The sequence below is a fragment of the Fistularia commersonii genome, chromosome 32, assembly GCF_037954325.1.
Source record: "Fistularia commersonii isolate RoL2024-O1a breed Wild chromosome 32, RoL_Fcom_v1.0, whole genome shotgun sequence".
In the NCBI taxonomy this organism is placed as follows: domain Eukaryota; kingdom Metazoa; phylum Chordata; class Actinopteri; order Syngnathiformes; family Fistulariidae; genus Fistularia; species Fistularia commersonii.
Window position 1 is genome coordinate 2,649,394 of NC_141315.1, and position 27,660 is coordinate 2,677,053.

Genomic DNA, 27,660 nt, shown 5'->3' on the forward strand with positions numbered 1-27,660 from the left:
GAGGAAGATGAATAGAGGATTACTTAGCGACCACCTTCACTTCACTTCAAGACAATGACATAAAGAATCGAGTACCGGTAAATGGTAAATCTACATGCGCTGGGTCACGTTTGTAGTGACGAGCACTAAGCTTACGCCAATAAGTAATTAAAAAATAGAGAAAAAAAAGTCAACGAAACAAGATTCGACATGCTATACTGTGGGGCATATCCTAAAAACAACAAGTGTACTATATGTGTAATTGGCGAACAATTATAGTTCGATATCGTATCGTGGACTTTTTGCCAGGCGCACGTTTCTGTAAAGCAGGTAATATGATCGCGCTTGCGCAGTAGAGTCAGTGGCCAGGATTATAAATATTCAAAATATTGATCAGAATGCCATAAATCATTTAAAGGTAATTTTTCATTACCTTTAAAAAATCTGACTCTTTCGTACGAATAAAAAGTATCATCATTTTCTATGAACGCACTAAGAGCTTTGAAAATGTCAGTCCTGTTTCAAATATTAGGTAGTCATTGGGGGGATGAACAGTAAATATAAATATTTAAGTTTGATAACGTAATCATAGAACCAATGACAAAAAACGTTTCTTATTTTCAAAAATGGACAAAGCTGACAATCCATAAGAAAATGTTTCGGGAAAGTCAATACTTCGTCTTTCCTCTTCCTGCTACATGATTTGTTTTGTTCTTTTCCATTTTACGGCACATTTAATGCAGTTCATTGCATCTTTTGTTTTTATTCATATCCCATAATCACATCACCAAGACATTAAGGCAAATTATTTCTATGAATAATGTTTCTATTGAAGTCCATCAAAGGCTTTATCGCAGTGTTGAAACCATTTGTGAAAAGCATTTTTGAAAAATAAAGTCATATAACAGCAGCAATAACAATATTTGTTGTTACTTTTGATTGACTAATTAATTCATTAAAGAATTCCGACTTTAAATACACAACACATAGTCACACATGAGGCCCTGATCCTTCTCCGTATTTAAATACAGTGAATATTCAAGTTTCTCAGAAGGCGGAAGAGTAACTGTTGTCGTAACTTCTTTCTGTGCTGTCATTGGTTCATTCTACCAGTCTCTTCCCAGCAGTGGCCATATTTGTTGATGTGTCACGCCAAAAGACTTGTTTCAGGACATCAGCTGGCCAGGCAGCAAAGTTCACCTCTATTACGATTACGATTGTGAGAAAACGGATCTACACATGGGTTTATCAAACTGGGTAAGTGAAGTTTTTAATTTTCATCGTAACGTGGGTTTCCTTGATAATGGATGCTTCTCCTCGCTGCAGTAGGTGATAGCTGGTTTAACTTGAAGCGAGCTAACGTCTCATTTATCAGCAGTATAGCAAGAGGAGGTAAACAGTGCACTAAATAATGTGTTTGCGGGCCAACTGGTACTTGTAAGAGCCGCTTCCTTGCAACACATGCTTGGTGTGACACTAATTGTGTTTTCCGTGACGCCTTATTAGAAAGCTAGCTTGCTAATAACCTTTGATGCTATCATCAGTATAGTTCGGTTGAGCTGACACAAATTGTACTGACGCGATAATAAAAAGGCAATAAATGCAGATAATTCACCGACCAACTGTTATTACTCACAACAATCCAGCTGTATGGGGTTTAGTTGGGTTTGTTATAAGGAAGACATTGATTAATTTGGCAGTTACGGTGTGACACCTGTCACAGGAGCTTACAACATACAGTTTGCGTACGTTAGCTGCTGCGCTTCGAACGTTACTATTTACGACGAGGTATATTGGTGCCCCCTTTAGAGGAATAAGCCAATTTTTTGACACTCGAACTTTCATCAAATATATATAAGTCACATGGGTGCAAAATATAGGGAGTTACATCTTCGGTCATGGTATTAAAGGGTTTTCAAAACAGACGTAGAGATACTAACACAATTCAGGTGCGTAAACCACTATTGTGGATGGGGTTAAGCTATTGCCAGTCGGTTTTTTATCATGTGAGAGAAAATGCTGTCGCTCAGAACTTTATTTCTTCTAACTGGAAAAATACCTGTAAGATTATAGACAATGAATTGTTAAAATGATGTAAAATATGAAAGAAATAGATTTGTCTTCTATGTGATCATTTGTTATATGTTATTTTAAGACAATAATCCCTTGAGACATTTCCCGAAGAAATATTTTTATAAAACATGTTGGATGTTTTTTTCTTTTTTTGTTTTTTTTTCACACAACAATCATGAATACTCATCTCAGTTGTTTGATATTCAGTGGCACATGCCTGTGCCTGAAACTATGACCATGGGTGTTGACAGTGCCACGCCTCCTACTATGTACCAAAACGAATGTGGTTTGACTTTGAGGAAATCTTTATCCCATTATTGGAAATGTGATACATGTGTGCTCAGTCGAAGGCCCAGACAATACACTAAAAATACTGTTGATGGCATTCAGGATTTTTATGTCTGTGTACTCATTGAAAATTGTCACATATGTGTAGAAGTCTGGATATTTATATTATTCATTGCTCTCTCTTCTTCTAATGTGTGCTTCCCTCCTGTTTGACAGATTTGATCCAGAGAGGGATCATGGAGCAACCTGGTCCTGCCCATATTGCATTTACATTGCAAGAATCTGAGTTTGAAGTGGTGTCAGAGGGATCAACGTCGGTGAAGGAGTTCCAGAACGCCACACCTAAAGTCGAAAGACTAGAGCAAATTTCTGAAAACAGTGCAGACAAGAATACCAAGAAGTGTATCCAGGCAAATGATGAAGTAGAGTGTTTTACTGAATTAATCAAGACTATGACAGATGATCAGGTGGATACAAAAGTAAAGCTAGAAATTCAAATTTGCACTGAGGAAAAAGGTGGGGGGGACGAGCTGACTGCTGATAACAATTGTGATAGTGGCAGTATTTCCCTGGATTATGGAAAATGTCCTTTTAGTCTTCCAAATGAGTCCAATGGTACTTTGATGATCCCACTTACTACTTCAGATGATGTCGTACAAAGTTCATCTGCCATTCTTGAAGGAACAACAGAAGACTTACTGACATTTGATGAAATGAAGGATTCAGTGGCTACCACTGAGAACTCCTCCGAAGAGCCCTCACTGACAACTGACAATGGACTACCTGAGAGACCATCCCCCCTCTCCATTACCAGAACTTCAAAAAACTCACCCACTGATTCCACAACCACATCCGGGATCTTTAATAGCCCCTCTACTCCTAGTTCTGATACCATCAGCTCCCTCATTGCTTCCAGCCCACAAACCAGTGCCAACACAGTCGCTCCCTCACATTCCTCTTCAAGCCCATTTGACACCGATTGTAGCAGAAAACTAATGTCCCAGATCCAGCGCTCACTGTCACAGGAGTCACTGTTAGATGAGCTGGAGTCTGAACTGTTATCATGTCAGCTGCAGGAGGGTGAAAGTGATGGTGAGAGGAAAGGGAGCCCCTCTGTCAATGGACTTCCCACAGACCAAGAGGGCTGCATGATAGTCTTTGAAAAGTGTGTGCAATACAAGTATGCACAACAGGAAAAAGCCATTCAAAGGTAAACTTTTAGTGTGTTAACATTTGTAATTTATTTATGATGATTCTTCAGCATATCTTTAGATTAATGTGCTTAGCGCTTCTATAGTCACTGGAGTACACAATGTATTTGGCCTGTGTCTTGTAGAGCAATCAACTTGGCTAGGTCAGTTTAGCATAGATTAACCCCCTTAATTATTGCTATTGCTTTTTCACAACAGTAATTTTGCTTTTAAGCCCTTTTTTTTAAGCCCTTTTTTAAAATATGAATTAGATGACTGCCTGCATATTTTCACTGAGCAATAATTCTAGTATTATAACTGATCTGACCTGAATTTTTTTGTGTGTGTAGGCTGCTTGAGGAGAACAAGCGACACCAGGAGCTGATACTGGGTATATGCTCAGAGAAGGACAAAATGAGGGAAGAGCTAAAAAAGAAAGCAGAGGCAGAAAATCTCCATGTGGCCACCATTAAAAAGGTTGGTTTAGTCTTTTAATGATCTCAAGTGTTTTTCAAGTTTTTAGTTTTGTGGTTCAAGTTGTAATTGAACTTAAATGTTTGATTTTGTTTGGCATTACACTAGTTTGTATCTGAAACATAGAATTTTTAAAAAGAAACAAGAGCCTAATGATCATATGGTTGAAGTCAAGATGGAAGCTCTCCATGTGAATGATTGTGGGATGTCCTCTGTGGTTCAGATAAGCATACTTTTAATACAGTGCCTGCATATTTTGCGTCTTTTTGCAAAGGGCAAAACAGATCACTTTCACTGACAAATCCATATGAATTGCTGTTTTTTTGTGAGTGGACATAATGACTTAATGCTGGTTTGCAAGAAATTACATTCAAAATGCAAACATTTTCTTTCATGTAGCAAAAACCAAACAACAATTTGATATTAACAGGAGGAAATTTGATTTCTTTTGAATTAATTTTTCATTTTGAGAGAAAAAATTCTAGCCATCACTCCAGTAACAGTGCTGTGTTATTTGGAAGAAGGTCAAACTGGAAGGAAAATATTGTGTAGCTGCCCCATGTACGAAAGGAAATGACAAAGGTATGCATACTATCATAATTGGGGGAAGAAAATGATCCAAAGTCCCAATTAAACAACATAATGAGACTGTCATCATTTCTGTCAAATTACTTTATATTCAAAGTTTCTTTTACAAAAGTATTTTGTGTCCTGTCTTTGACAGTGGTCTATTTTGAGCACCACTGCTTCTATATGAGGAAAAAAAATAGATACATTCCGATATGGGTATGGTGTTTTTTTAAGCCTTGTGCAGAGTATAGGATAGATTTTATGTTGTTGGGCTAATGCCAGCTTTTTTGGCATTGTTTTGTCTTTAAAACTTTGGATTTGAGATCACTAGTATAAACTTTTTTTTTTTAGAGATTGTCATTTAAGTATTACATGGCGGCATTAAAAGTGATCATTTTTCAGAAAGAAAATTAAAGGAGTTATTGTAGCATTTTTTTAGTTATTTTACATCCATATTCTAATCCATAATCATATCTTTTTGTCGAGTTGTAAAACGTTATGATTATGGATTAAAATATGCCATTCAGCATCCCTTATGCCTGTGCTATGCTTCACAACAATTTATGACAAGTCATCCTGTCGAGCAGGTTAGCCAAGATCTGACTCACATGTTGTTCAACGAGCTGTTTAGCCTGTATATGTGTATGTATCTGCAGTTGGAGGGAAGGGTTGAGGAGCTACTCAAAGAGCTGAAGGAGTCCAGGGAAAAACTTATTCATCAAGATCAGGTGGCTAAGGCTGGCTTCCTGCAGATGCAGAAGGAGATGACCTGCAGGCTTGAACAGGTATAACTGGACCTGCTTGAAAAGATAACTCATCACTTTGACCTAAGAGGAAACTGTTTAAATGGCCTGGTGTTTGTTTTACAATGTTTGCAAAATAATTAAAAAGTATAGTTGGATCTGATTTAAATACGTAGGTAATTGAGATAGCCATTTAATCATCTGCTGATAAAAACTAATAAATTGAGAATTTTAAGTATGTCTTCTACTTCTCCTTTTGGCTTTTCCCTTCAGGGGTCGCCACAGTGAATCAACCTTCTCCATCTAACCCTATTCTCTGTATCCTCCTCTCTCACACCAACTACCTTCATGTCCCCTCTCACTACGTCCATTGATTTTCTCTTTGGTCTTCCTCGAGACCTCCTGCCTGGCAGCTCCAATTCCAGCATCCGTCTACCAATATATTCACTATCCCTTCTCTGCACATGATCGAATGATCTCAGTCTGGCTTCTCTGACCTTCTCTCCAAAACATCTAACGTGCTGTTCCTCTGATAGACTCATTCCTTATCCTATCCATCCTGGTCTATCCCAACGAGAGCCTTTGCATCGACATCTCTGCAACCTCTAGCTCTGCCTCCTGTCTTTTTGTCATTGTAACTGTTTCTAAGCCATACAGCATGGGTGGTCTCACCATTATCTTATACACTTTTCCTTTAATTCTGGCTGATAGTCTTCTATCGCATAGTACCCCTGACACTTTTCTCTACCCATTCCAGCCTGCTTGAACCTGTCTTTTCACCTGTTTTCCACACTCTTTGTTGCACTGGATATTTAAATGTAGTATTTTAATAAATAATACTTCATGGCAGATATGTGTATGTATCTATGTATTGAGGATTTTTAGGCATCCACTAACTGAAATTCATTAAGACGATATAAAACCATTATCTTTTTTTCTTATCTTTTGTGTGCCCTATATGTATTCATTGGTTTTAATTTGCTGTTGAAGGTGGTTCAGCTTTCCATATTTTTCAAGTGGACTAACTTAAATTTGAAATGTATGGCAGCATCACCCTCAAGATGTGGACCCTTCTTGCATGTTTCGGTTGGATAGTGATAGTAGAATTATCAAAGGAGATTGCTTATTTTTGGAACTGACTTGTTTAGTTCTATCCTTACTGCCCCAGCTGCTGTTAAAACTGAATTTCTCTTCAGACGAACTAATAAAGGCTTTTATTTTTTCTTTTCTAATCTCAGTTAAAAAACACTAAGTGACAAAATCAAAATAATCCAAAGTAGGCACACTCTGCTTTGTGTGAAACAGCAACCTTGAAATTGTGATATGAAATATATGACTATATAAGTAGAAAAAAATGACAAAAGTAGTCTTTATTTATAGTGTGAACGAATCAGAAGTTTCACTTCTGATCTTTCTCCCACACATCAGATTGCCACTACAAAAAAGGACATATTTGAAATTCAAAAACAGGTTTTGGGCAAACTGGTTGTAGGCTGCAAGCATGTAGTTGGCATTAACAATGAATATGCAGATGTGAAAGGACGGTCAGAAAACAATCAGACTAAATCACCAGCAATGGCCCCTGTTTTTGCAAAAGACAATTAACATAATCAATGCATGACTTAACAATGAGAATGACTTCTTCTTTTAATCTACTTCTACTGTTGTAATATCAGTAAGCCATTGCATTGAATTGGTCTTTAGTGTTTTACTACTTAATAAATAACATTTAAAATGACAGTGTGCAAAGCGATGGAAATATAAATATCTTTGGAATCGGCAGCCCAATTAGGCACCAGAATGCCCACCTGTCAATATTTGCAGAGTAAATCTGTATTGTTGACAATTAACAATACAAACAGACTGTCCACCCATCTGTTGATCTGTCCCTTTTGCCAACAAAGATTTTGTTGGTTGAAAGGAAAGTCAAGTACCAGTAGCTCATGAAATCCTCCTCTGCCATATCCTTGCAGAGTATTCCAATGTCCACAGAACTTTCTCACACAATACATCAGTAAAAGCAGATAAGGAACCAAGGTTTTGGTGGTTTGTATGAGTTAATTTATGTATATATGTATTGTGATATAAATTGTTCTCTTCTCCCAGGTGAGCAAGAAATGTGATGAAGCACGGCAAGACAAGGAGACCATGGTAATGAAATATGTGCGCGGGGAAAAGGAGGCCCTTGACCTGAGACGGGATAAGGAGAGTCTGGAGAAGAGGCTGAGGGAGGCCACGAAGGAGGTTGATCGCCAGGCTCTGAGAGGGAACCAGTTGGCCCAGGACAAAGGCCGCCTGCAACAGTTTTATGATGCAAAGGTAGTTTTTTATTGAAAGTCATCCAGCACTGAGTTTTAGCGCTGCCATTTCTTGCTTAATTTTTTACTTCTTGCTGTTTTCAGGAAGGGGAGATCAGCAGATTGAATCGAGAGGTGGAAAAGTTGAAGGAAGAGAACAATTCCCATCTTATCAAGGTCAAATGGGCCCAGAACAAACTCAAAAGTGAGGCTGACTGTCATAAGGCAAGTGACTGGTTTGGTAGTTAGAGGCAAAACACAATCCAAAATTTATTATTTGAATTTTTTATAATTCTAATCATATAAGTATAGGGCAAAAGGCAAAATTGAAAGAAATTAATATAAAGTGGAGAGTTTAGTACTTCTGCCTCACAGGAAGAAGGTCTCTGGTTTGATTCTGACAGGGTGCCTTTCTGTATGTGCTTGCATTTTTCTCCTCAATTCATGAACCTGAATTGCCCAAATGTATGATTGAGCTTATATGTCTATATTTGGTCCAGTGATTTATTAAAAGTAAAAGGGTTTATGTTGCCTCCAAAACAATGACAGCTGGAATTGTCTTTGGCCCCAGCACAACCCTGACTACAGGAATAGTGGCATAGGTAATGAATGAATAATTATAAATGGTCCTATTTTACTTATCTTCATACATCATATCCACTTAAGATGTGGAGAAATACATTTAATTATCTATAGATAAATTATTTTGATGTGTCCCAATCTCTGAGCAGTAGTTGAATTCATCTTTTTTACCGACTACAAGTCTTCTTCAACAATTATTCATTCATTAGTTCATTATCTACCACTTATCCTACATTTCGGGTCCAAGTATAATGAAGCCCATGCCAGCTGTCACTGGGAGAGAGGCAAGGTACAGCCTCGACTGTATATATGTATCGCAGGGATACATATATACAGACAAACAACCATTTGCTCTCTCATTCATACAATAGGGAAATCCCCCCCACCCCAATTTTCTTGTTATATATTTTATTTTTTGCCAGGGGCTCTGTCCTCAAATGCAAATATTACAATTTTACCAAACAAAGACAGATATAAGAACTGAAAAACTGACATTTCCAACTTGTTGTTTTTGATTTTATTTTGCAAGTTTAATTAAATTTTGAATTGAGCATGAATTTAATAAATTAACACGTTGATGTCGTTTTTCATCACTGCAGCTTCAGTTTACAATACTGACAATATTATTATCTTCATTTGGTCTAGAAACCACCCTTGTTGTTTATCAGTGATATATACCCCCTGGTTATTTCCAAGCAGGAATGACATCCCTACCGTGCATTTTATTTGTCCATAAAAACATGATTAGGTGTGTATTTTTATTCAGGGGCAAAAAGAAATAAGGTGAAAATTGTCAGTAATAATCATGCAAGGAAATATTTGTGAAAATAGAAGCCATCTTTTGAAGCTGTCCATTACAAAATAATGGTTTTGTTTTTAACTGCCCCAAGCAATTACACCATGGAAAATGGAAAATACTGCAATAACTCAGTAGTTGATGCCCATAGGAGCGAAAACATTTGTATCTATTTGTGGTTTGGTTTGAGTGGTTTATGTTCGCATTCATCACTCTTGGTGTGTCAATATATACATGCATCTACCAGAAAAATGCAACAAACAACATATAGCTCACTTTTGCTTTCATCTAAATGCTTTTCTTTTGTCAGATTCAATCTTAACTTTTAATTTCTTTTCCAAATCAGCTCAGGTGTTCATCAAAAGCATGTTTATATGTGCCTCTGTGTAGGAGACTAAAGACAAGCTAAGAGAGACCGCATCCAAACTGGCCCAAGCTAAAGAAGAGACCGAGCAGATCCGTAAAAACTGCCAAGACATGATCCGAACATATCAGGTCTGGTAAATTTCATGAATACATATAATTTTCTAACACTTGTGTCTTAGAAATATAAAATATATCAGAATTTTTATGTGCAAATGTGTTTTGCAAATAAATATTGGTGAGGTCATCGAAAATTTATTTCAACACAGAGCTGTTAAAGAGCATATTCACTTTTTATTTTACTGATCTGTGCAAAATAAGTTCAGTCCATAATATCCATTCATAAATGTATCTTGTAGTAAAGATATGATTCAGCTTGCTTGGGAGATTTTTTTAAATTTTGCTTTGGCAGAACAGTAGTTTTCTATTTTACCTTATGATGGTGGTAAAGAGCTGCTCAACTTCTGTGTGCTGTAAAGAGCAGTCTGTAATTTTTTACTAAACAAAATCAGCATTTCATAAAATCATGAAAAATTCTGTTAATACAATTTTTGAAGCTGAATCATAGTCTGTACCATTTATATATCCAGACTAAAGTGTTATGTTCTTGATATAGTATGTAGAAAATGTTTCCAAATGTTCTAGTTGCTGCTTTTTTTTTTTTTTTCAATCTGACCTTCCAGAAATGTTCCCCTTAATTCTGTCTTTTCTGTTTTTTCAAACCCAAATCTCTTTTTATCATGCAGAGTTTCTTTCTTTGGTTAATTTTCCTATCTCTCTTCCAGGAATCAGAAGAGCTGAAATCCAATGAGCTGGATGCAAAACTGAGAGAGACCAAAGGAGAACTGGAGAAACACAAGCAAGAACAAACTGACCAACGAGAGGTGACACCAGTTTTTCTATGGAGACACATACGTAAACACAAGATCTGGATCATCATTATATTGGCCCATTAAATATGAACACACTGAAAACATTCTTGGAATTTACTTTTTTTAATTTATGTACCAGGCCCATAGGTATTTTTACTGATTAATTCACTATTTCTCATTGATCCAGGTTATACATGTATGGCAGGTATTGAATAAGCAATTGGAAATACAGCCAAATATATATAACTTTGAATTAAGCACTGATGATCTCAAGATCAATTACTCTACAAATGTGTTTATTTTCAGTTGTTTCCATTAATTCCGCACATGTAATTGCCTTAATTGGAATTCAGTAATGAACTGGCAGATAGGCTCTGCATGCATTCAAGAGCGAACATGGTCCCGGTCCACACACAGTGGCCTATTTTTTTCCCCTCTTGTTTTCGAAAGGGAATAGCACATCAAAATTACTAGTCTAGAAATAGTCAATATCAAGCAGCAGAGCAATTCAACAACTCTCTTCTCAGCATGACACTCTTGTGCAGTGAACCAAAGTGTTTAAAGGTCTTTAAATTGTGTCAAATTGAATTCATAGATAGGAAGCCTCAATGCTATTAGGTTGTCCTCAATGCAAAGGGTTTGATTTAGAAGTCCAAGTCTCAACTTGATTTCTCTAGGTTTTATGAGAATCAGCATTCTCTCAGACACTGATCTATATCCGTCTTGCATAAAAAAAAAACATTGTATTCATTTATGTCATTATTTTTTTTTCCCTCTCACCACTTACCTTAAGACGCTTCTTGTAATATTTTGTAAATCTGAAATTATGACTTCAAAAATCATATTTCAGTTGCTTTGCTGCTTTTAAAGTTATTTACGGAATTTTTATAGCCCGCCCTTTTTTTCTTTCCATATGTCCTTTATTATTTTAGTGCGTGCGTGCGTGCGTGCGTGCGTGCGTGCGTGCGTGCGTGCGTGCGTGTGCGCGTGCGTGTGCGTGCATATATATATATATATATATATATGAAGCATCAGGCAAGACCTATGTTTATTATGCTGGGTGTTATGTGCAAGCAATGATGCAGCTCACTCATAAATTATGCAAACAAAACAGCTGGATCTCCATTAACATTGAAATGAGATGTGTATGAATAAATGGATTGAGCAAATAGAAAATGCATTTGCCACTGTCTCCATTACTTGGATGTTGTCTTGAAAAACAGGGGCTCCTGATTGCTTCTGGGAAAAACGGACTTGTGGCGGTGCCATTAATGGCTTTGTTAAAAAGATGAGACAAAATATAATCAAGCTGTGCTTTTACATTTGTTTTGACTTCAACACAAAACTATCGGAATTAATGCCTCTATCAGATTGAGAGAACAAATATCTGCAGTTAATGATCCAACATCTGAATTCCGTGATTTTCGGCAAAAAGTTAAAAAAAGTAACATTCTTTCAGAAGTGATTATTCAAGGTGTTGCGCATAATGACAGAAGTGAATTGGTGAAATATTAGTCATCCAAACTAGAATCAGCAGAAAAGGAAACTTTTTTTGTTTTGCATATTGTTTTACATTTCTGTTTAAGAGGTTGTCAAAACAAGCTGCTTTGAGTACAGTAGAAAATAGACCAAACTATGAATAACTGGTTTATAAATAACTATTTGGCAGGTGCACAGAGTGAAGGCAAAAGAGCTGGAGGATCTGAAGAGGAGTTACAAAGAGGCAATGGATGAGCTCACTACTCTCCGCACTAAGGTTGGTCTTCAGCCGTGTGTTTGTGTGTTTGTGTGTGTGTGTGCGTGCACGTGCGTGCGTGTGCACCAGTCTTATTTTGTGTGTTTTTTTACAGTTAAAGTGCCTCGAGGATGAGCGACCCCGCTGGGAGGATGAGCTGACAAAGTACAGGGAAATCATCAATAGACAGAAAGCTGAGATTGGTCGCCAGAGAGAAAAGCTGGATGAAATCACTGCACTCGAAGAGCAGCATCAATGGTTAGAACATTCTCACCAAATTAAGTAGGAACATTATAAGACATAAACACAGATAGAGGTTGAAAAGAACAGAGTAAGGGTTTTGTTAATGCAGCTGAAGCAAAGCAAAAGTTAATGACAATAGTTAGTATTAAAAAAAAAAGTACCAGTTTATCGAAAAATGTACCATATAGTTTATGGTAAAATGTACTGTGTGATTTAATGAATAGGGTCTAATATTTTGTTAATATAAAATTGTTTTTAAATTGATTTACTTTTTCATCATTTTCGAATCAGGATTTTTTCTCTGCAATATGTCAGTTAAAAACGTGTTAAAATCAACAGGAAACAACAAGTCCTCTTAAGCAGATTTTCTGAGCTATGGCACTTCTCTGTATTTGAATAAATCTAGGATAAAGCCCTATACATTGAAATACAAAATAATAATATTGTAGAATAGCATGAAAATGTAGCAATTAGATCTCAGGGTATTGAGCATTTCAATGAAACACGGTAAGTGTGCACAGATATTAATACAAGCCAAATATACGCTAGTTTGTGTTTTCTTGTTTGAATAATGAAAATGCTCTATAACAATCCCTTTCAAATCTTAAATTCTTACTGGTAATCCAAGGTCTTCAACAAATTTACTGACCCTGGCTTGTACAAGATGTTGGCAAATGAATTTGATCTTAACTGACCTGTTTCAGGTCAATATCAGTTTTGAGGCATCAATTTATCACTCGCTAGGGTAAGGCATTTATTTGACATTTTATTGTATTGTATTTGAAAATATATGTCCTATTGAGAATAAAGAGAATTATACATCATAAGTAATATTTCATATTTCATTGATAAGAGCATAATTTGAGAGGAATTTAAACCTTGATGTGATAATTCCTGTTATGCAGGCAGTTCATTTACTTAAACAAGCTTTATTCATGTTTAAAGTTGATGCCAGATTAAATTATTTAAACGTTCTTCTGGGATATATTTTTCATAGCACTGTATAGGTTATATAGTTCTTGTCTTTTTTTTTTCCCCCCAATTACCATATCAGAACATTTAAAGGTAGGCCAAGGACAGATATAGCACATTGGTCAGAAAAAGACCGAAGTCCCTCTTTGAGTATCTGACTCTGACAACTATGCAAATAACCTGAGAGAGAAATATCACTTCTCCACTAACTAAGACGCTGCTGTGTATGTGCTAGCATCCCATACAAAGGTTAGGGCAACGCTAATTGCTGTATGTTTTTTTTTTTCCATTCCCATTCTCACTTGAGGATTTTTTTTTTAACCTATATTTTCTAAGAAAAAAATAAGCAATAAGTATGTCCATGAAGAAGTGCATTCTGAAGTGCATTTCTAAGAACATGCATTTTTCACCCATATTGTTTTTAGTAATATCCATTTAAATCTGACTGCTGTCTTTGTCTAAACCCTCTTGGTCTATTTTATTGTACAGTGACCAACAAGAAATTTCGTCTCATCGTGAAGAAATAGATGCCTTGAACAACCAGATGACTGACCTCCAGCGTGACGTGCAGGGTAGCAGGGAGCGTGAGGCAGAGCTGCTGGGCTTCACTGAAAAGCTGAGCAGCAAAAATGCCCAACTTCAATCAGAGAGCAATGCTCTGCAGTCCCAGCTTGACCAGCTTACAAACAGGTTCACTGAGCACCAAGCAAAGCTGGAGGAGACCAACAGCCAGTTAGATGACAAGGTTGGGAGCTACAGTATAAGTGAATCATGCTAGAGTAAACCGTTAACTTACACAGAAAGGACAATTAATTGGCTTTAAGTCATTATGAAATCTATGTTTTCATCCTTTTAGATGTTGTTGATAACAGTGATTTTTCACCCTGTTCCTTGATGATTAGTCTTGAATTAAAAAAAAAAAAATCAGACAGTGAAAGGATGATCTGCCATCCTCATAAGCATTTATATTTCTAACTTATTTCTAACATTGGTGTCCATTAATGGTATAAATTATAATTTTCTCTATTTAATTTGTTTCTGCAGTCACTGCGGCTGAAACAGGAAGAGGTGTTGAGGCAGCGGGAGGTACAGGACTTACAGAAGGAGAGAACCTTGCTGCAATCAGAAGTGACCCAGCTAAAAACACGCATTGAAGAGCTTAGGGATGAGCTTGTAACTCAGAAAAGGAAGCAGGCTGCCAACATTAAGGACTTGACAAAGCAACTAACACAAGGTTTGGCTTGCAGCTGACCTCAGGCGGTTCTGGACCAATTATTGTGTAACTCTCAGAAATCAAGGTTTCCACTTGATTGTCTTGTGGCATTTGAGATGCTTGCTGGTTATCTGACAACCAACTGCTGTTTTCATTGATTATTGCTTAAATGTGATCAATATGTGGCTGGCCAACCATCTGTAATAGTTTTGAAATTGTGTTTTTAAGACCTGGGAATCTTTTTAACCTTAAGTTTATTTTTGTGCTAGCAAGAATGATTGCAAGTGTTTTTAAGAAACACAGATTATGTGCGCAATATGTTGCCATGTATAGCATCCCAACACAATTGCTAAGAAAAGATGACAACCCTATTAGCACTATCCAACTGTGCTGTTGTGATCATTTTTTAACTACTTTTATTAAGTGTCTGGTGGCAGGCTGTTTTTTTGTAACAGGTTCAATGCACATGAGATTAGAGGCGAGCACAATAACAGTATTTGTCATGCTAGTATTATAAAGAGCCAACTTCTACTTGATTCTCTGGGCACACACAGTAACCTTGAGGCATGAAGTTCAGCATTATTATCTTGTGTGCAGAAGCTTTTCACGTAGCTTGTCTATCGGACAGGACATTTTTCCTTTGGAGAGCATGTGATCAATCACCAATGTGGCAGTCAGACTTTATGACTCCTATATAATAATTGTGAAGCCTTAGCAAGATTTGCTGAGCCTGCACTCTGCTTCAAAAGCAACCTCTATCACATCATTCAGGTAGACACCTTCACAGACTAAACCAGTTACTTCAGGCAATTATTTTCTGCTGACTAGACTTTGGCCTCTTTGTTGGAATCTACTTCATTTTAACTGTTTGTAAGAAGTAAGATTCTTACAAGGCTGGCTTTGTTTCTTAATTAATCATATCTGTCTTATATATCTGTTGAAACAAGGGTAGTATTTGAATGATGTATTGAGTAATACATGCATTAAGCAGCAGAAATTCACATTGTCACTTCAAAGGGCATTTTAGTTTGGACTCATCAAGTAAACCTTGTTTTTGAGTGCATTATTTTTGCGATAATTCTCACTTCTACTTATGCTAACATGTTTTCAGAATCTTTACAACAAAGAATTTTCACTGTATTATTGACCAACCTCAAATGTTTTCCAGCTCGTAAGAGATTGGAGCAGGTTGAGAATGGAGGCTGTGACCGGGATGCCAGCAGTATGGGGAGTAGATCCAGTTCTTCAGGTAAGACTTCTGAATGTGATCCTTATTTTACCTAATACATTATATTGTAGCGTTTTAGTCAGGGAAACACGGTAAAACGTCTGTTTAATAAGCAATAGCTGTTGTTGGCTACAGCCACGCCACACGAGCCTGCAATGTAACTTCCTGCTCAATTCCAGGTAAAAAAAAAAAAAACAGAAATTATTGCACCCCAAACCACACCCACATTATTCCCAGCAACCCCAAAATCACACAGAAAACAAGCATCAACGTAAACCCTAACATTTGTGACTCACTACCCTATGTTATCTACACTATTGACCTGTATAAGCAGCAATAATTACAATTCCTGATGAAGTCTAAGGAAAAGGGTACCTATTGCTTTCATTATAAAAAATAATTGTTCTCTGGTATCCTGACCAAAGTCATGTCAATTCTCTGAGATCATGTTTTTCTGAGATCATCTTTTTCTGTAGGCTCCTTAAATGCACGTCATTGTGGAAGCAGTGGGATTGAAGAGCGGTCACCAGAAAGCCAGTCGGGTCCTTCAGTAGTGGTTGTAGACAGTTTCCCTGAGGTGGACAAAGCTGTCTTAGTGGAGCGCATTGTTCGTCTGCAGAAAGCTCTGGCTCGGAAGCAGGAAAAAATAGAGTTCATGGAGGATCACATCAAGCAGCTTGTGGAGGAGATCCGCAAAAAGACCAAGTGAGTGACCCATGGGCAAATGTACAGGATCGGTGAAAGAATGTTTGGTGAGCAATTTGACCAGTGCACAAAACAGGCCCATTCAATTATGAAATCCATTTAAAGATCGTTGGCTTGTTAAACAGACAAGGACAAAGACAATACACTACTGGCTGTTCATTTATATACAGCAGGTTTTCAATGTTGATTCCGTTTTAATTTGATGGACACATTTGCTAATATATAATGAATTTACCTTTTGTTGTCTGTCTCTCTCTTTCTCTCTCTTTCTCTCTCTCTCTCTCTCGATGTCTATATAGATGATCGATACATAGATCGATAGATATTAGAATGTACCTTTTGTAATGTGTGTGTGTGTGTGTGTGTGTGTGTGTGTGTGTGTGTGTGTGTGTGTGTGTGTGTGTGTGTGTGTGTGTGTGTGTTGTACACACACCATGTATAAAAATGCTTCTGTTAAATTTGATAAGCTGTACAGTGTTGAGATTTTGCCCCAAGGCCTCACTGCTGCATCTGTCTTGCATCTTAGGAAAGCGTCATCCTTTGTGACAAACTTAATTTCAGTCATAGTAGGAGATTGTATTACTATTGGTCTTTAATATTCATACCCTTGCCTAGCACTTAAAACAAATGAAGTATTTGACTGATGTTTCACTCATAATTACTTTATGTATTGACATGAAGTGTGGAACAGTGCCAGAAGACTGCAAAGGGGTTTATAATGACACATTTTCCGCATAATTCAATCCACCAAGGCTCGAAGTGCCTGCATACACTAAATTTCACTTACAAGAGCAAAATCTATATTGATCACTTATGATCAATCTAAGCAGTTCAGAGAAATTCTATATCAGACCAAACTATTTGATTTATTATTTCCTCTTTCTCAATTTTCAAGTTTTCTCACCAATAATCTTGGATTGAATCCATTAGCCTCAACCTACATTCAGGAGTTAAAATTGAGAGCGAATCCCACGGTTGCTGAGCTAAATATAACTCTCAGCAAAGCAGGGGCGGGGCTTCAGTATCCAGTATTGAGGATGTGAATGTGTGGTTTTTCATTTTCTTTACCTCCCCCCGAAGGACTCTGATAGATATTGACTTGTAAGTCTAAGTCCATTGAACAACCTGGAGATGTGCATTCCAATGTGTCGGGGGATCATGAGAAATTATCAAAACTAGTAGAAGCTCAACAAAATACTATCCAGCTTTTCTTGTATATGGGTATCACAATCTAACTGTTTCTTAGTTGCCACTTTCAGTCTTAGCAGTTTGATAATGAGAATCATAGCAATGTACTACTAGTATTATAGAAGAAATGGACTGCAATTCTTAATTTCAAAGTGTGCTGACATGAAGAAATAGTGTTATTCAGCATGAAGCCTGTTGAATTATCATCTGACAACTACCACACTGCAAAATACACATTGGTTTATCAAAACTTTGAAACATTGAGCTTCACATATGGAAGCAATAGGAAAAGTTGAGCTAACTACAACTCCAATAATGCATACCAGTACAGGAAAAAAAAATCAGTGCTCAGTCTTTGCAGTATGCATTCAGAATTCCAAGTATTGCCTCTGTTTAGAGACCGAATAACCGAATCAGCTACTATGTAGGATTCCTTTCAATATTCTTCTGTTTTTAGGAAGATTCCCTATGCATGCTGTTATACAGGACTTGAAATGTGATGCATCTGCAACTTTGCATCTCTATTAGACCCTGCTGCAGTACTTAGAGCTACACATTGTTTCAAAGTGATGACAGAAACAGAATCTTGAAACAACTTAGAATAGGTAACCACATTATTAGATTAAGCATGTAGGACATAGTGAAAGAACATTTTGATATTAACGTTCAGAGTTGCTGACCTTGGATGTCCTCCAACTTTGCATTTTTGCTGCTGTATTGTTTTTGAGAACATTTTGTTGCTTGTTTATTTTTTCATTATGGTGTGATTGTATGCTTTACAGAAGTCAGTTGGATCATTGAATGCAATGCTCATATATGTGAATCGAGGTGAAGGAGTAAAAACATTTGCAGTGGTAGCAGCATCCTTTTGATAATAATGAAGTCTGTCCTTCAACACTGACACCTGGATATTCGAAGCGCTAAATTGAAGAGAGAATAGAATTCCTAGAATGCTCATGAAATCCAGTGGGCATATTTGTCCCATTTGACTTTAGTTAGGACGTCTTGTAAGTCAGTGGGAAAAGTGTGTGTGTTTTAATGTGTGTTAGTGCTATAATGATTACATCATAATTACATCAGATTAGATTTCAAGTGTTTCTGTGTAGGTTGTCATCCAGGTATTGAAGGAGACTTGACTTCAGGACAAGGAGTATAATTGTAAAACTTAAGAGTCATTGTCTGTCATACATGACCTGACACTCACCTTCCTTCTTCCTGATAACCCGTGCATGCCATTCAGCATGCCAATGGCCACATCCTTAATTTCTGTTGCTTTTTTGTTTTTACTAACCACTGTCGTGATGGAACTGGGGTCCAAATATGAACCCTTGCAAGTCTAGTTAGAGGTAAGTTTCATTTTATGTTTGTGCAAGCCCAGGTGCTGTGTGTGAGTGTGCAGGTTGAGGGTAATTAATAATGGTGGCTTCTTTGCAAAGCGTAAATAATTAAGGTTTTGTTTTGAGTGTGGTCGTGTTTTTCTTTGTTTGTTTTTTTTTGTTTTGTTTTTACAATATGTTGTGTTTCTTTTGCAGCTTGGAATGCAAACACTATACTGTACAAATTTAGCCCTGAACTTTTTTGTTTGAATTGACTTCTGTGAAAGATTTCTCATTAAAATGAAAAAAAATCCCTTCTGCACTAAGCAATCATGCACGTACCACAAACCTATGCCAATGAATGCATTTTGATTTATTTGAGATTTTTATCCTTCAGTCTAAACTTTCAGTTAGCATAGTTTTGAACTTTTTTTTTTTTTAAATGGTTTGGGAATTTAAGGCAGGATGTGCTATGAAATGTCTTTAGCGGAAGTCACCAGTATGCTTTTAACATGGACTAGATCAGCTTGTCCAAAAGAAGTGTAACATCAATCTATCATGCCAGTGATGTATGTTCTTAAAAGAGAACAGACATGTTCCAGTATTTTCTGTTTTTTTAGCACTGTGGTAAAATCTGTTATGCACCAGGATTTGTCTACATAGAAGTAATTTCTCATTACCCATGTCGTACCATACCCAAGCAGTTTGGCTCTTCTGTTTGTATTAACCTCTGTAATAGATTGCTGTGCGATGCACCAATGTGAGAACTGAAACCACGAGAGCTTGTAAAAAATATTTGAGGTGTTGTTAGAATAGTCTTGTTTTACACTTCTACTCTTCAAGACATTTCATCAGAGAATGGTCTTAGTTGTGGAAAATATAGGTGTTTCTTTTTTTTGTTAATGGTGGTGTTTTTGTTTCAATCAAGATGATTAATAACCATCTCTGAGCTGTCAACACTTTGGTTAGTATCCTTTGAGTGTGCTTGTAAAAGTTCTTTACCCCTTGACATGCATTGGTTTGGTTCTGATGTTACTGGGTGAGAGTTGTGGACTTCTGATAGCTTCTTACTGTGTTCAGTAACAAAGCTAAACAAAATCCCATGCTCTTTGAATTTGAAATCAATAGATTCACATGACTTGGTGGTGTGGCTGCTTTTTTGTTTCAGTGTCATCCTCGGAAGAATATTCCAGAGTAGTATAAGGAATCAAAGGCTATTGCATAATGACTTGTCATGTGACAGAAATGAGGTTCTTCAACTTTTCTGTGTGATAAGGCTTAACTGTCTTTACTTGCGTACTCACTCATCTCAATGTCTCTTTTATCTTTGACAATAGTGTAGCTTCCTCACACTCAGGAAATAGATGTTATAAGTAATAACAAATTCCCTTCATACTGCCCTCACTAGCTTTATTAGTTTTTTGGGGTTTTCTTTTTCACAAAAACAGAGATAAAATATTGTCTCTCACTCAAAACATGATTTGTTGTTCGAGCATTCTTTGTTTCCCTATGAAAATTGGACCACAGGTAGCCAAGAGTTTGTTTTAAAATGTGTTTGTTCCCAAACAGGCCCAGCTTAACATCCAACACAATATGCCTATTTAAATTTAAATGTGTGCGGGTAATGGAGATATATCTCACCTTCTTTCATCGATGCAGTCATGCTGTCAATTAAGAGAATCTTGGCAGCCCACTCCAGTGGTGTTGTTTTCATTCATTCTCATTCTCCATCTGGCTGTATTATATTCTTCATTATTATAGATAAATGTGTCCTTGCACACCAGAATTTGAAATTCCTATTGAAGTGCTTGAAATGGCTCAGCTTCTTTCACAAGGTTTTGTTTCACAATGTCCTCTGCCCAGATATCCACTTAACGACATGCAGTTGTTTGACTTCTCTACTTTGAGGTACACCATTTTACTCATCTCGTCAACCTTCTCCCACCACAGAATAATCCAGAGCTATGTACTAAGGGAAGAGTCGGGAGCCCTTTCATCAGAGGCATCGGACATTAACAAGGTACACCTTAGCCGACGAGGTGGCATCATGGCTTCACTGTACACTTCCCACCCGGCTGATAGTGGGCTAACCCTGGAACTGTCACTGGAGATCAACAGAAAGCTGCAGGCTGTGTTGGAAGACACACTGTTGAAGAACATCACTCTGAAGGTAAGTTCTCTGTACTCTTGCAGTTTCATCAAATAATCAGGACACAATCAAGTTCTCCTAATGGAAGGTGGTTGATTACATAAGCATTTGGTTACTTCAAGTCACTAATGGGGAAAAAAAGGCACCCTTTTCCCCTAGAGGGGAAAAAAACAAACTAAAAATGTGTCTGTTCAGTTTTGACCAGTGGGGTCATGTTTTATTTGTGTATACAGTAACTCATTTCTAATTTATGTTTAATAAAAATTCCTTTGTCTCGAAGTGCGCTTATACTGAGATTCCCTTCCCTTCCCCTACAGTGTAAAGTATACCCGAATACTATCCCAAGATCCCTATAATTACTATGCTGAAACGGTAAAATATCACTTACTCCTTTTCCCTCTGGACAAATTTCAGAACGTATGAGTATGCATTATTTCTAAATTATGATTTCAGCTGCTGAACAGAACATGTCTCTTACTTCACCACGATGCCCTTTCTGTTTCCACATCCCCAAACAATCCTACTTATCGACCCACTGCTTAAAATGGAAAAAAAAAATCTCGTACATAATTGAGGAAGTGGATTTTCTGTGTCATACTTGGCCAGTAAATTTTAAGCATTGCAGCTTACACATCTAACTGTAGGAACAAAATCAGAAACACCTCTTCTGTTCTTATAAAATCTGATATAACTTCTTTACCTCAGTAAAATCAGCATGGGAAATAGAATACATCACCAGAAGTAACAAGCTGGATGGGAGCTTTGAGGTATTTCCCTGTTTCAAATCCAGAACAACATGTTTATTACACAGTGCACCTCTTTAAACATCCCCCTTGTTGGTCTTCTTAGTATTAATGCAGTTTAATATAATAGATATTATAATTCGATTGTTGCTACAATTAGATTGTTTCACATGCCTCACATTTGTCTTATATTTTCCTCAAACTTTAAAGGGAAGTCATGAGATGATTTAGGCGACAGGAATGCACAGAGTACCGTGTCATGCCAATGTACCTTCCTGTGACCTCAATTGAACAGGCTGACAGAAATACATGATGATTTAACACTATGTATCAGGAATTTGACAATTAAATATGATGGCTTGATTTTTACCTGGTGGAATTATTGACAACTGCTGTATAAAAGCAGAGGGGGTGAAATTTGGATAGGTTTCCAGCTCCCAGGTATCACCAAGCTGAAGTTGTGTCTGTGTTGACTTCTGTCTTCGGGCTGCCCTTTTAAATTTGACTGAATGAGGGTTTTGATTAAAATGTTTTTCCTGGTGTTAGTCACAAATAAAGCTGTTCCACTTCTCTGTTTATAATAGCAGCTGTCTCAGGGTGATTTGGGCAGATGGTTCACTGTTCCCCATCATAAAATATGGCACCAGGGCAAAGGCAACGTGTTGGGACTTGTTTATTTCTGGTCAATGTATCATTTGTTAAAATAGATTTAGTTGCTGTAAGTTCACATCTTGCGCATGTTCCAAACAGTCCTCAGACTGGATTTAACAATGCTCCGTTTATGTTATGGTCATTCACAAGATCAGCATTATTCAATCATTATAGTTTACGTAATTTGGAGCCCTGGAAATACAGTACACAATAAATAAAAGTTGCACTCAACATTTTTACTACCTACAACATGAAAGGGATGTTGAGATTAACTAAGTATAATATAGTAATGTAGTAATGTTAATTATTATAATATACCACACCTTTATAATTAATCTTTGGCACAATTTTCCAGAGTGCCCAAAGACCTTTTTGGCAATCAATGTCAACTAAGAATATTCTATCCTGACTTTTCTCCATTATTTACTTAATTTCTATAAGGACGATCAAAGCACTCCTCCCAATCCTTGTTTTTTTTCCCCAAATAGCTCTGTTCAGCGCCCCCCCCCCCCCCCTTTTTTTTTTTTTACACCATATATCATGTTAGCTATATGGAATCTTGTTCCCTTTGCGGCTGGTTGTGGGTGTTTGCAGGCGGCTTTACTACCACTAATGCTGTGTCGCATTGAAAACATTTGTTTTATTTCAGGAAAAGAATAAAAATTGAAAAGATGTAAAATAAAAATTGCTAAACCATTATAAATACTTTTAATACTCATGGGTATTTCAGTGGCTTGACACTTGTAATGTTTTCAATGTTTTGAAATAGAAATTGAATAAAACCACTAGAAGGAGCTCATGTAACGTAAGTCTTACTAGTACCCAATTTTGACAATTTCTGACATAGACTGCTGAAAACCTACTGGAAATGTAGTCTAAACACTTTTCTTTCACCATTTATATAACCCTCAAAGTCAGGGAGATGGGTAAATTAGACAGCATTGGTTTGTGTTTCTCAGGAAAAACATGCAAGCCTTGAAAAGTGGGTTGATAAACTCACTATATGTTTGTCTACATTGCTTGCCAAAAAAAGGACAACTGGATTAAAGTGCCTAATGCAGCCACTGAAATGAGACAATAAGAGAAAGAGTGTTCATATCACCACTCGGCTGAAAGTGTTGCAAGTGCCTTCTTAATTATGTCTCATTCTGTATTTGTGCGTTTGATGGAAGCACAAAGAACACTTTAACAAACATTGTCATACCTCCGAAACAAGCATCCTCCTACAGACTGACATTATGTCAAACTCCTCTTGAGGAGGCGATGTTAAAACTTAAATCGCTTCTAATTGCCTCATTTAGAAGCTATGTTCTCTGGCAGCTGCTACTTTCTGTAGAGTAATAATGATTGGCAATTGATGATCAATCATATAGAAAGTACCAAACAGAGGCAGCAAACTGATTAAACTGTCACTGTGTGCTGTTTGTTGTCATGTAAAATTTTCAAAGTCTGTACAAGTAATAGATTGGCTGCAGTCAATCGAAACAAACACAATGATACAAACATTCAGTATTCTTTGAGGACATTTGCTTTATATATATACATATATATATATATATATATATATTTATTTATTTATTTATTTATTTTATTTCTAAATCCCATTTCTGAATAGCAAATGTTTATTCTTGACCATTTTTTTTTGTCCTTTCCCACATAAAGGAAGACAAATGGCACCACGGCAGTTGCTTTGTTGTTTATGCTCTAAATTGAAACGGTCTTAACAGTGATGTATTCTTTATTTGGGATGTAGAATGTAAACATAGCTACAAGTGATATATTCATATTAAATAGAGTAATGGCATCCAGAGCAGAGACTGAGGTGTGTTTGTAAGGAGAGCTCCTTTTTTGTGGAATGCAGTCTGGCCACACGAGCTGGTGATAGGGACCTAACAGATTGCAGCCAGAACTCTGAGCTCTGAACAGGAAAAATTTCGAAATTTGCTGAAAAGTATGAGGAAGGTGGTAATTGTTGGCAGATTAAAAGAATGAATTCTTAGCTACTTATCCTCATCAAATTTTGTTAAAAATTATTCTACATTATATTTTTTTGTAGTATTCAAGTGTCCGTAATCTAATAATAATAATTATGTAATTAGCTAACTGGATTATTATCTGTTTGAGCGGAATTCAAGAAAAAAAAAAGGTTTTACCCCCATATTTAAATTAGTGATCTTTTTTTCGATGCTATTAATTTAAACTGTATTTTTCATATAACTTTCTTTACTTATATCTGAAAATAAGCATTGGGGGGTTCAATCAGTCCGGATTGTTTTCTCCCAAAGTGCTCTTCTTATCATTGGTCTTGATGAACTGAAGGACCAGTGTAACTTTCAAGCCAAAAGCAGACAGCTGTTCAACTCTATTTGAATGCCAGAATGAGGTCATATGAATCTGTTCAGTGGCCTTTAAAACTTGTAGTGAAAGTCGGTACCACATGTAAAAACTTTTCCTTTGTTTTTGTCACGTAATTTGGTTTTGGCTTGTTTAATTAATTAAACAATTTTTTGCAGGAGAATCTGCAAACACTGGGCGCAGAGATCGAGAGGCTAATAAAACAGCAGCAAGACCCCAGGGATGATGCGCGTCGAAAGTGACATGACCATGCCGGGAAAAAGGACAAAAGTGAACAAGGACTTTTTGAGGGATCCACATTTTTGAATGATGAGCAGAATCTAATGTACAGTTATACATACAACAAATGGAGAGATATGATTCTTCTCAGTGCCAGTAGCACCGAAGTTTGTTTTTTCCGATAACCTGTTGAAACATGTGTCTCAACTTACTTGAAGTCTCACTGTTCCATCTGCTGGCACTGGTGCCGTTTCCTCAGCTGTCAGCTGGACAGAGCCTCCTCTGCCCAGCACTGTGAGCCCCACCAGGTTTAAACAAAAAAAAAAAAGAAAAAAACTCTAAAAACCCTTTCACGGCAATTTACTCCAAACATCTCTGCATGCACCAATGGAGACATTTGGACCAGATCTGTAGACGGATTCTTTGTATGAGAAAATGGACATTTCTCTCACAGCGGATTGCTGATCTGTCTGCTGAAATTAAACCGGCCAGTTTCTGCCAGTATCCCAAATGTATTTCCGAAGGACTTTCTCACCACCTTTCCCTCCCAGCACTCCATGTGTGAAGTCAAACTGAAACAAACAAACCATACCTAGCTCCAGAGAAGCAGAGAGGCATTTTTGTATTCCATCACCTGCGACCAAACTGTTTAAAGTCCCATTTCAGCAGAACCAGTCATGTGTGACACCCACAATAGAAGCGAGGAAGCCAAGTGTATCTCTTTCTCCACACCGTCCGAGAGGGACGACCCCACTCTGAGGCTGATTAAATCTGAAGAAAATCTGTGATGAATATCACGCTAAGCTTAAAATGAAGAACTTGTCTGAACATTGGCTGTTTTTGAATGTGATTTTTAATTTATTTTATTCAAATATAATTCTTTGATGAATTTAGCCCTTTGATTTTTGATCTTTTTTACAGTTCATCTTTTGCTCTTAATTTGAAGCAATCTTGTGATAAATACCTCAAATATTTCTCTTTTCATTCATAATGTAGTCTGTTTAAATGTCACACAGGCATCAGCTTATTTGATTCAGTCTGAAACTGCTTCAGATCTAAAATAGAATGCATCACTGGCATTCTTGTTTTCAAAGTGGTCGCTTAGATGTTAAGAGATTGTATAAATGGAATGCGTAGAAAGGAGTTAAATGTTACGGTATTCTTATCTCGCCCACCCCCTTCCCCCACTCCCCGTTTTGTAGTATCACTGGGTCTGTTGAAGTAAATCATGTTCAGTGGAATGTAAGAGAACAAATCGATAGCTGTAGCTCAGGAAGCCTATGGAATCTACAAAAATATCCAGGGACAAAGTGCAATGTTGTTCCTTTCATTAACTTTCTCCATTTTTATTTTGTCTTTTGTTCTGAACATGTCTGTGCACCTGCAACGATTTAATGCTTGTGTATGTGTAACATACAGTATGACTGTGTAAGTGTTTTGCTATGTGTGCACGGCTGCATGTGTGCCTTTTTAAACCTCTCGAGCTTTTGCTTACACTTTGTGTACGATGTACATGCTTCAGTTATCAGGGCTTATGCAGTCTCTCCAGAATGACTATTGAAATTTGTTCCATACAGAGGGGAAAACCAGGGTTTGCATTTTGGCCGAAACCTGAGGGCCGCGCCGAGAAACTCAAGCGCTGCTCATTTCCTCTCAGGTTGCACACACTCGCAAAAACACACAAGATGAAGGGTATACAAAGGATATCTGTCCAACAAAAGTGTCTGAGGTTTTAATTTTATCTGATTGCATCATTCCCTCTCAGGCTTTTTATGGTTCATGAATGTTTACAGGCTGATCCCCTTCCCATGTACTTCGGTGCTACCATGAGGTGGACAAAGGTCATGCGTCTTTTAATCCTCCCTGTGACTGCGAAGGGTACCCTTGTGTCTGATGCCACTTATTGTGATTAAACATACCGGCCATGTGTTGCATCATAGGATGGGTTTCTTTCCCCTCTCAGTGAATCAAATGAGCTGCAGGTAATTCAAAATGTTCAAATGAGCAAATAGCAAAAACACATACTCTTCTGTTTTGTAGCCTTTTTAAGAGGAAAGAAAGTACTTACTGATCTGAGGTTAAGGTTTTCTGCGGCCTTGAAATTAAGCCATGTTGCAGCATTATGTGGATGAACCTGGTGCTTCTAATATGGACATGAAGAAATGAGTGTAAAGATGTGATGTTGAAATGAAAAGTTAGTGTCTTTGTTTGTTTTGACTTTGTTGTGCAATGATTCTTCTGGCTTCATATGGTGGATTATTCAAACTGTGATTATAATATACAGTTGTAGATATGTCATTCTGTAAGAGTATGTTTTTAAAAATGCTGATTATGGATTGTTTGTATATAAGATGTTTCCAGGGAATAAAAGATTTATCTTAACTTTCTCTTGAATCACAGACACCCTTGCATTTTCATCTGTTATTTTGTGTTTTCCAGTTGCAGTCCAGAGAAGTACTGTTTTCCACAGCGATAGCTTCAACTCTTGAGAATCACCCTTTGTGTGGAAGGCCAACCTCAAAAGCAGCAGTGTCAGCAGTGCTGGAGGTCATGCGACACTGCCTGTCAGTTTGTTACCGGGACGACAAACAGAATCGAACCAGGGTCCTTCATGCTGTGAGACCAAAGCGCCAACTGCTGCGCCGCCCATAAGTAACCCACTTTAAGAGAAATGGAACAGTGGAACAGTTACATAAAATTGAAAGGGATGAATATA

The 27,660-nt window shown here is 37.2% G+C and overlaps 1 protein-coding gene across 2 annotated transcripts; it reads left to right on the forward strand.

Moving 5' to 3' along the window:
• The first annotated feature begins 1,112 nt into the window (after positions 1–1,112).
• Positions 1,113–27,343, forward strand: ccdc186 (coiled-coil domain-containing protein 186). 2 transcript variants are annotated; one of them, XM_086139636.1, is made up of 17 exons: positions 1,113–1,236; positions 2,557–2,807; positions 3,411–3,550; positions 3,881–4,007; positions 5,231–5,359; positions 7,424–7,636; positions 7,720–7,839; positions 9,383–9,487; positions 10,141–10,239; positions 11,897–11,983; positions 12,078–12,220; positions 13,667–13,922; positions 14,222–14,411; positions 15,559–15,639; positions 16,095–16,323; positions 20,778–20,997; positions 24,884–27,343. In XM_086139636.1, the coding sequence occupies exons 2-17, from the start codon at positions 2,577–2,579 to the stop codon at positions 24,965–24,967; spliced, it is 2,454 nt and encodes an 817-aa protein (XP_085995762.1). In that variant the 5' UTR covers positions 1,113–1,236; positions 2,557–2,576; the 3' UTR covers positions 24,968–27,343. The 2 variants fall into 2 exon arrangements, with proteins under 2 accessions (XP_085995762.1, XP_085995760.1); XM_086139634.1 differs by having other exon boundaries at positions 2,557–3,550.
• Positions 27,344–27,660: the final 317 nt, after the last annotated feature.

What these genes read in the sequence shown, in the direction of transcription:
- ccdc186 (XM_086139634.1), top strand. Translation starts at nt 2,577, where the DNA reads ATGGAGCAACCTGGTCCTGCCCATATTGCATTTACATTGCAAGAATCT. An exon ending in GTGAGGCTGACTGTCATAAG is followed by an intron (nt 7,840 to 9,382) that starts GCAAGTGACTGG and finishes GCCTCTGTGTAG; the next exon opens with GAGACTAAAGACAAGCTAAG. An exon ending in GAGTAGATCCAGTTCTTCAG is followed by an intron (nt 15,640 to 16,094) that starts GTAAGACTTCTG and finishes CTTTTTCTGTAG; the next exon opens with GCTCCTTAAATGCACGTCAT.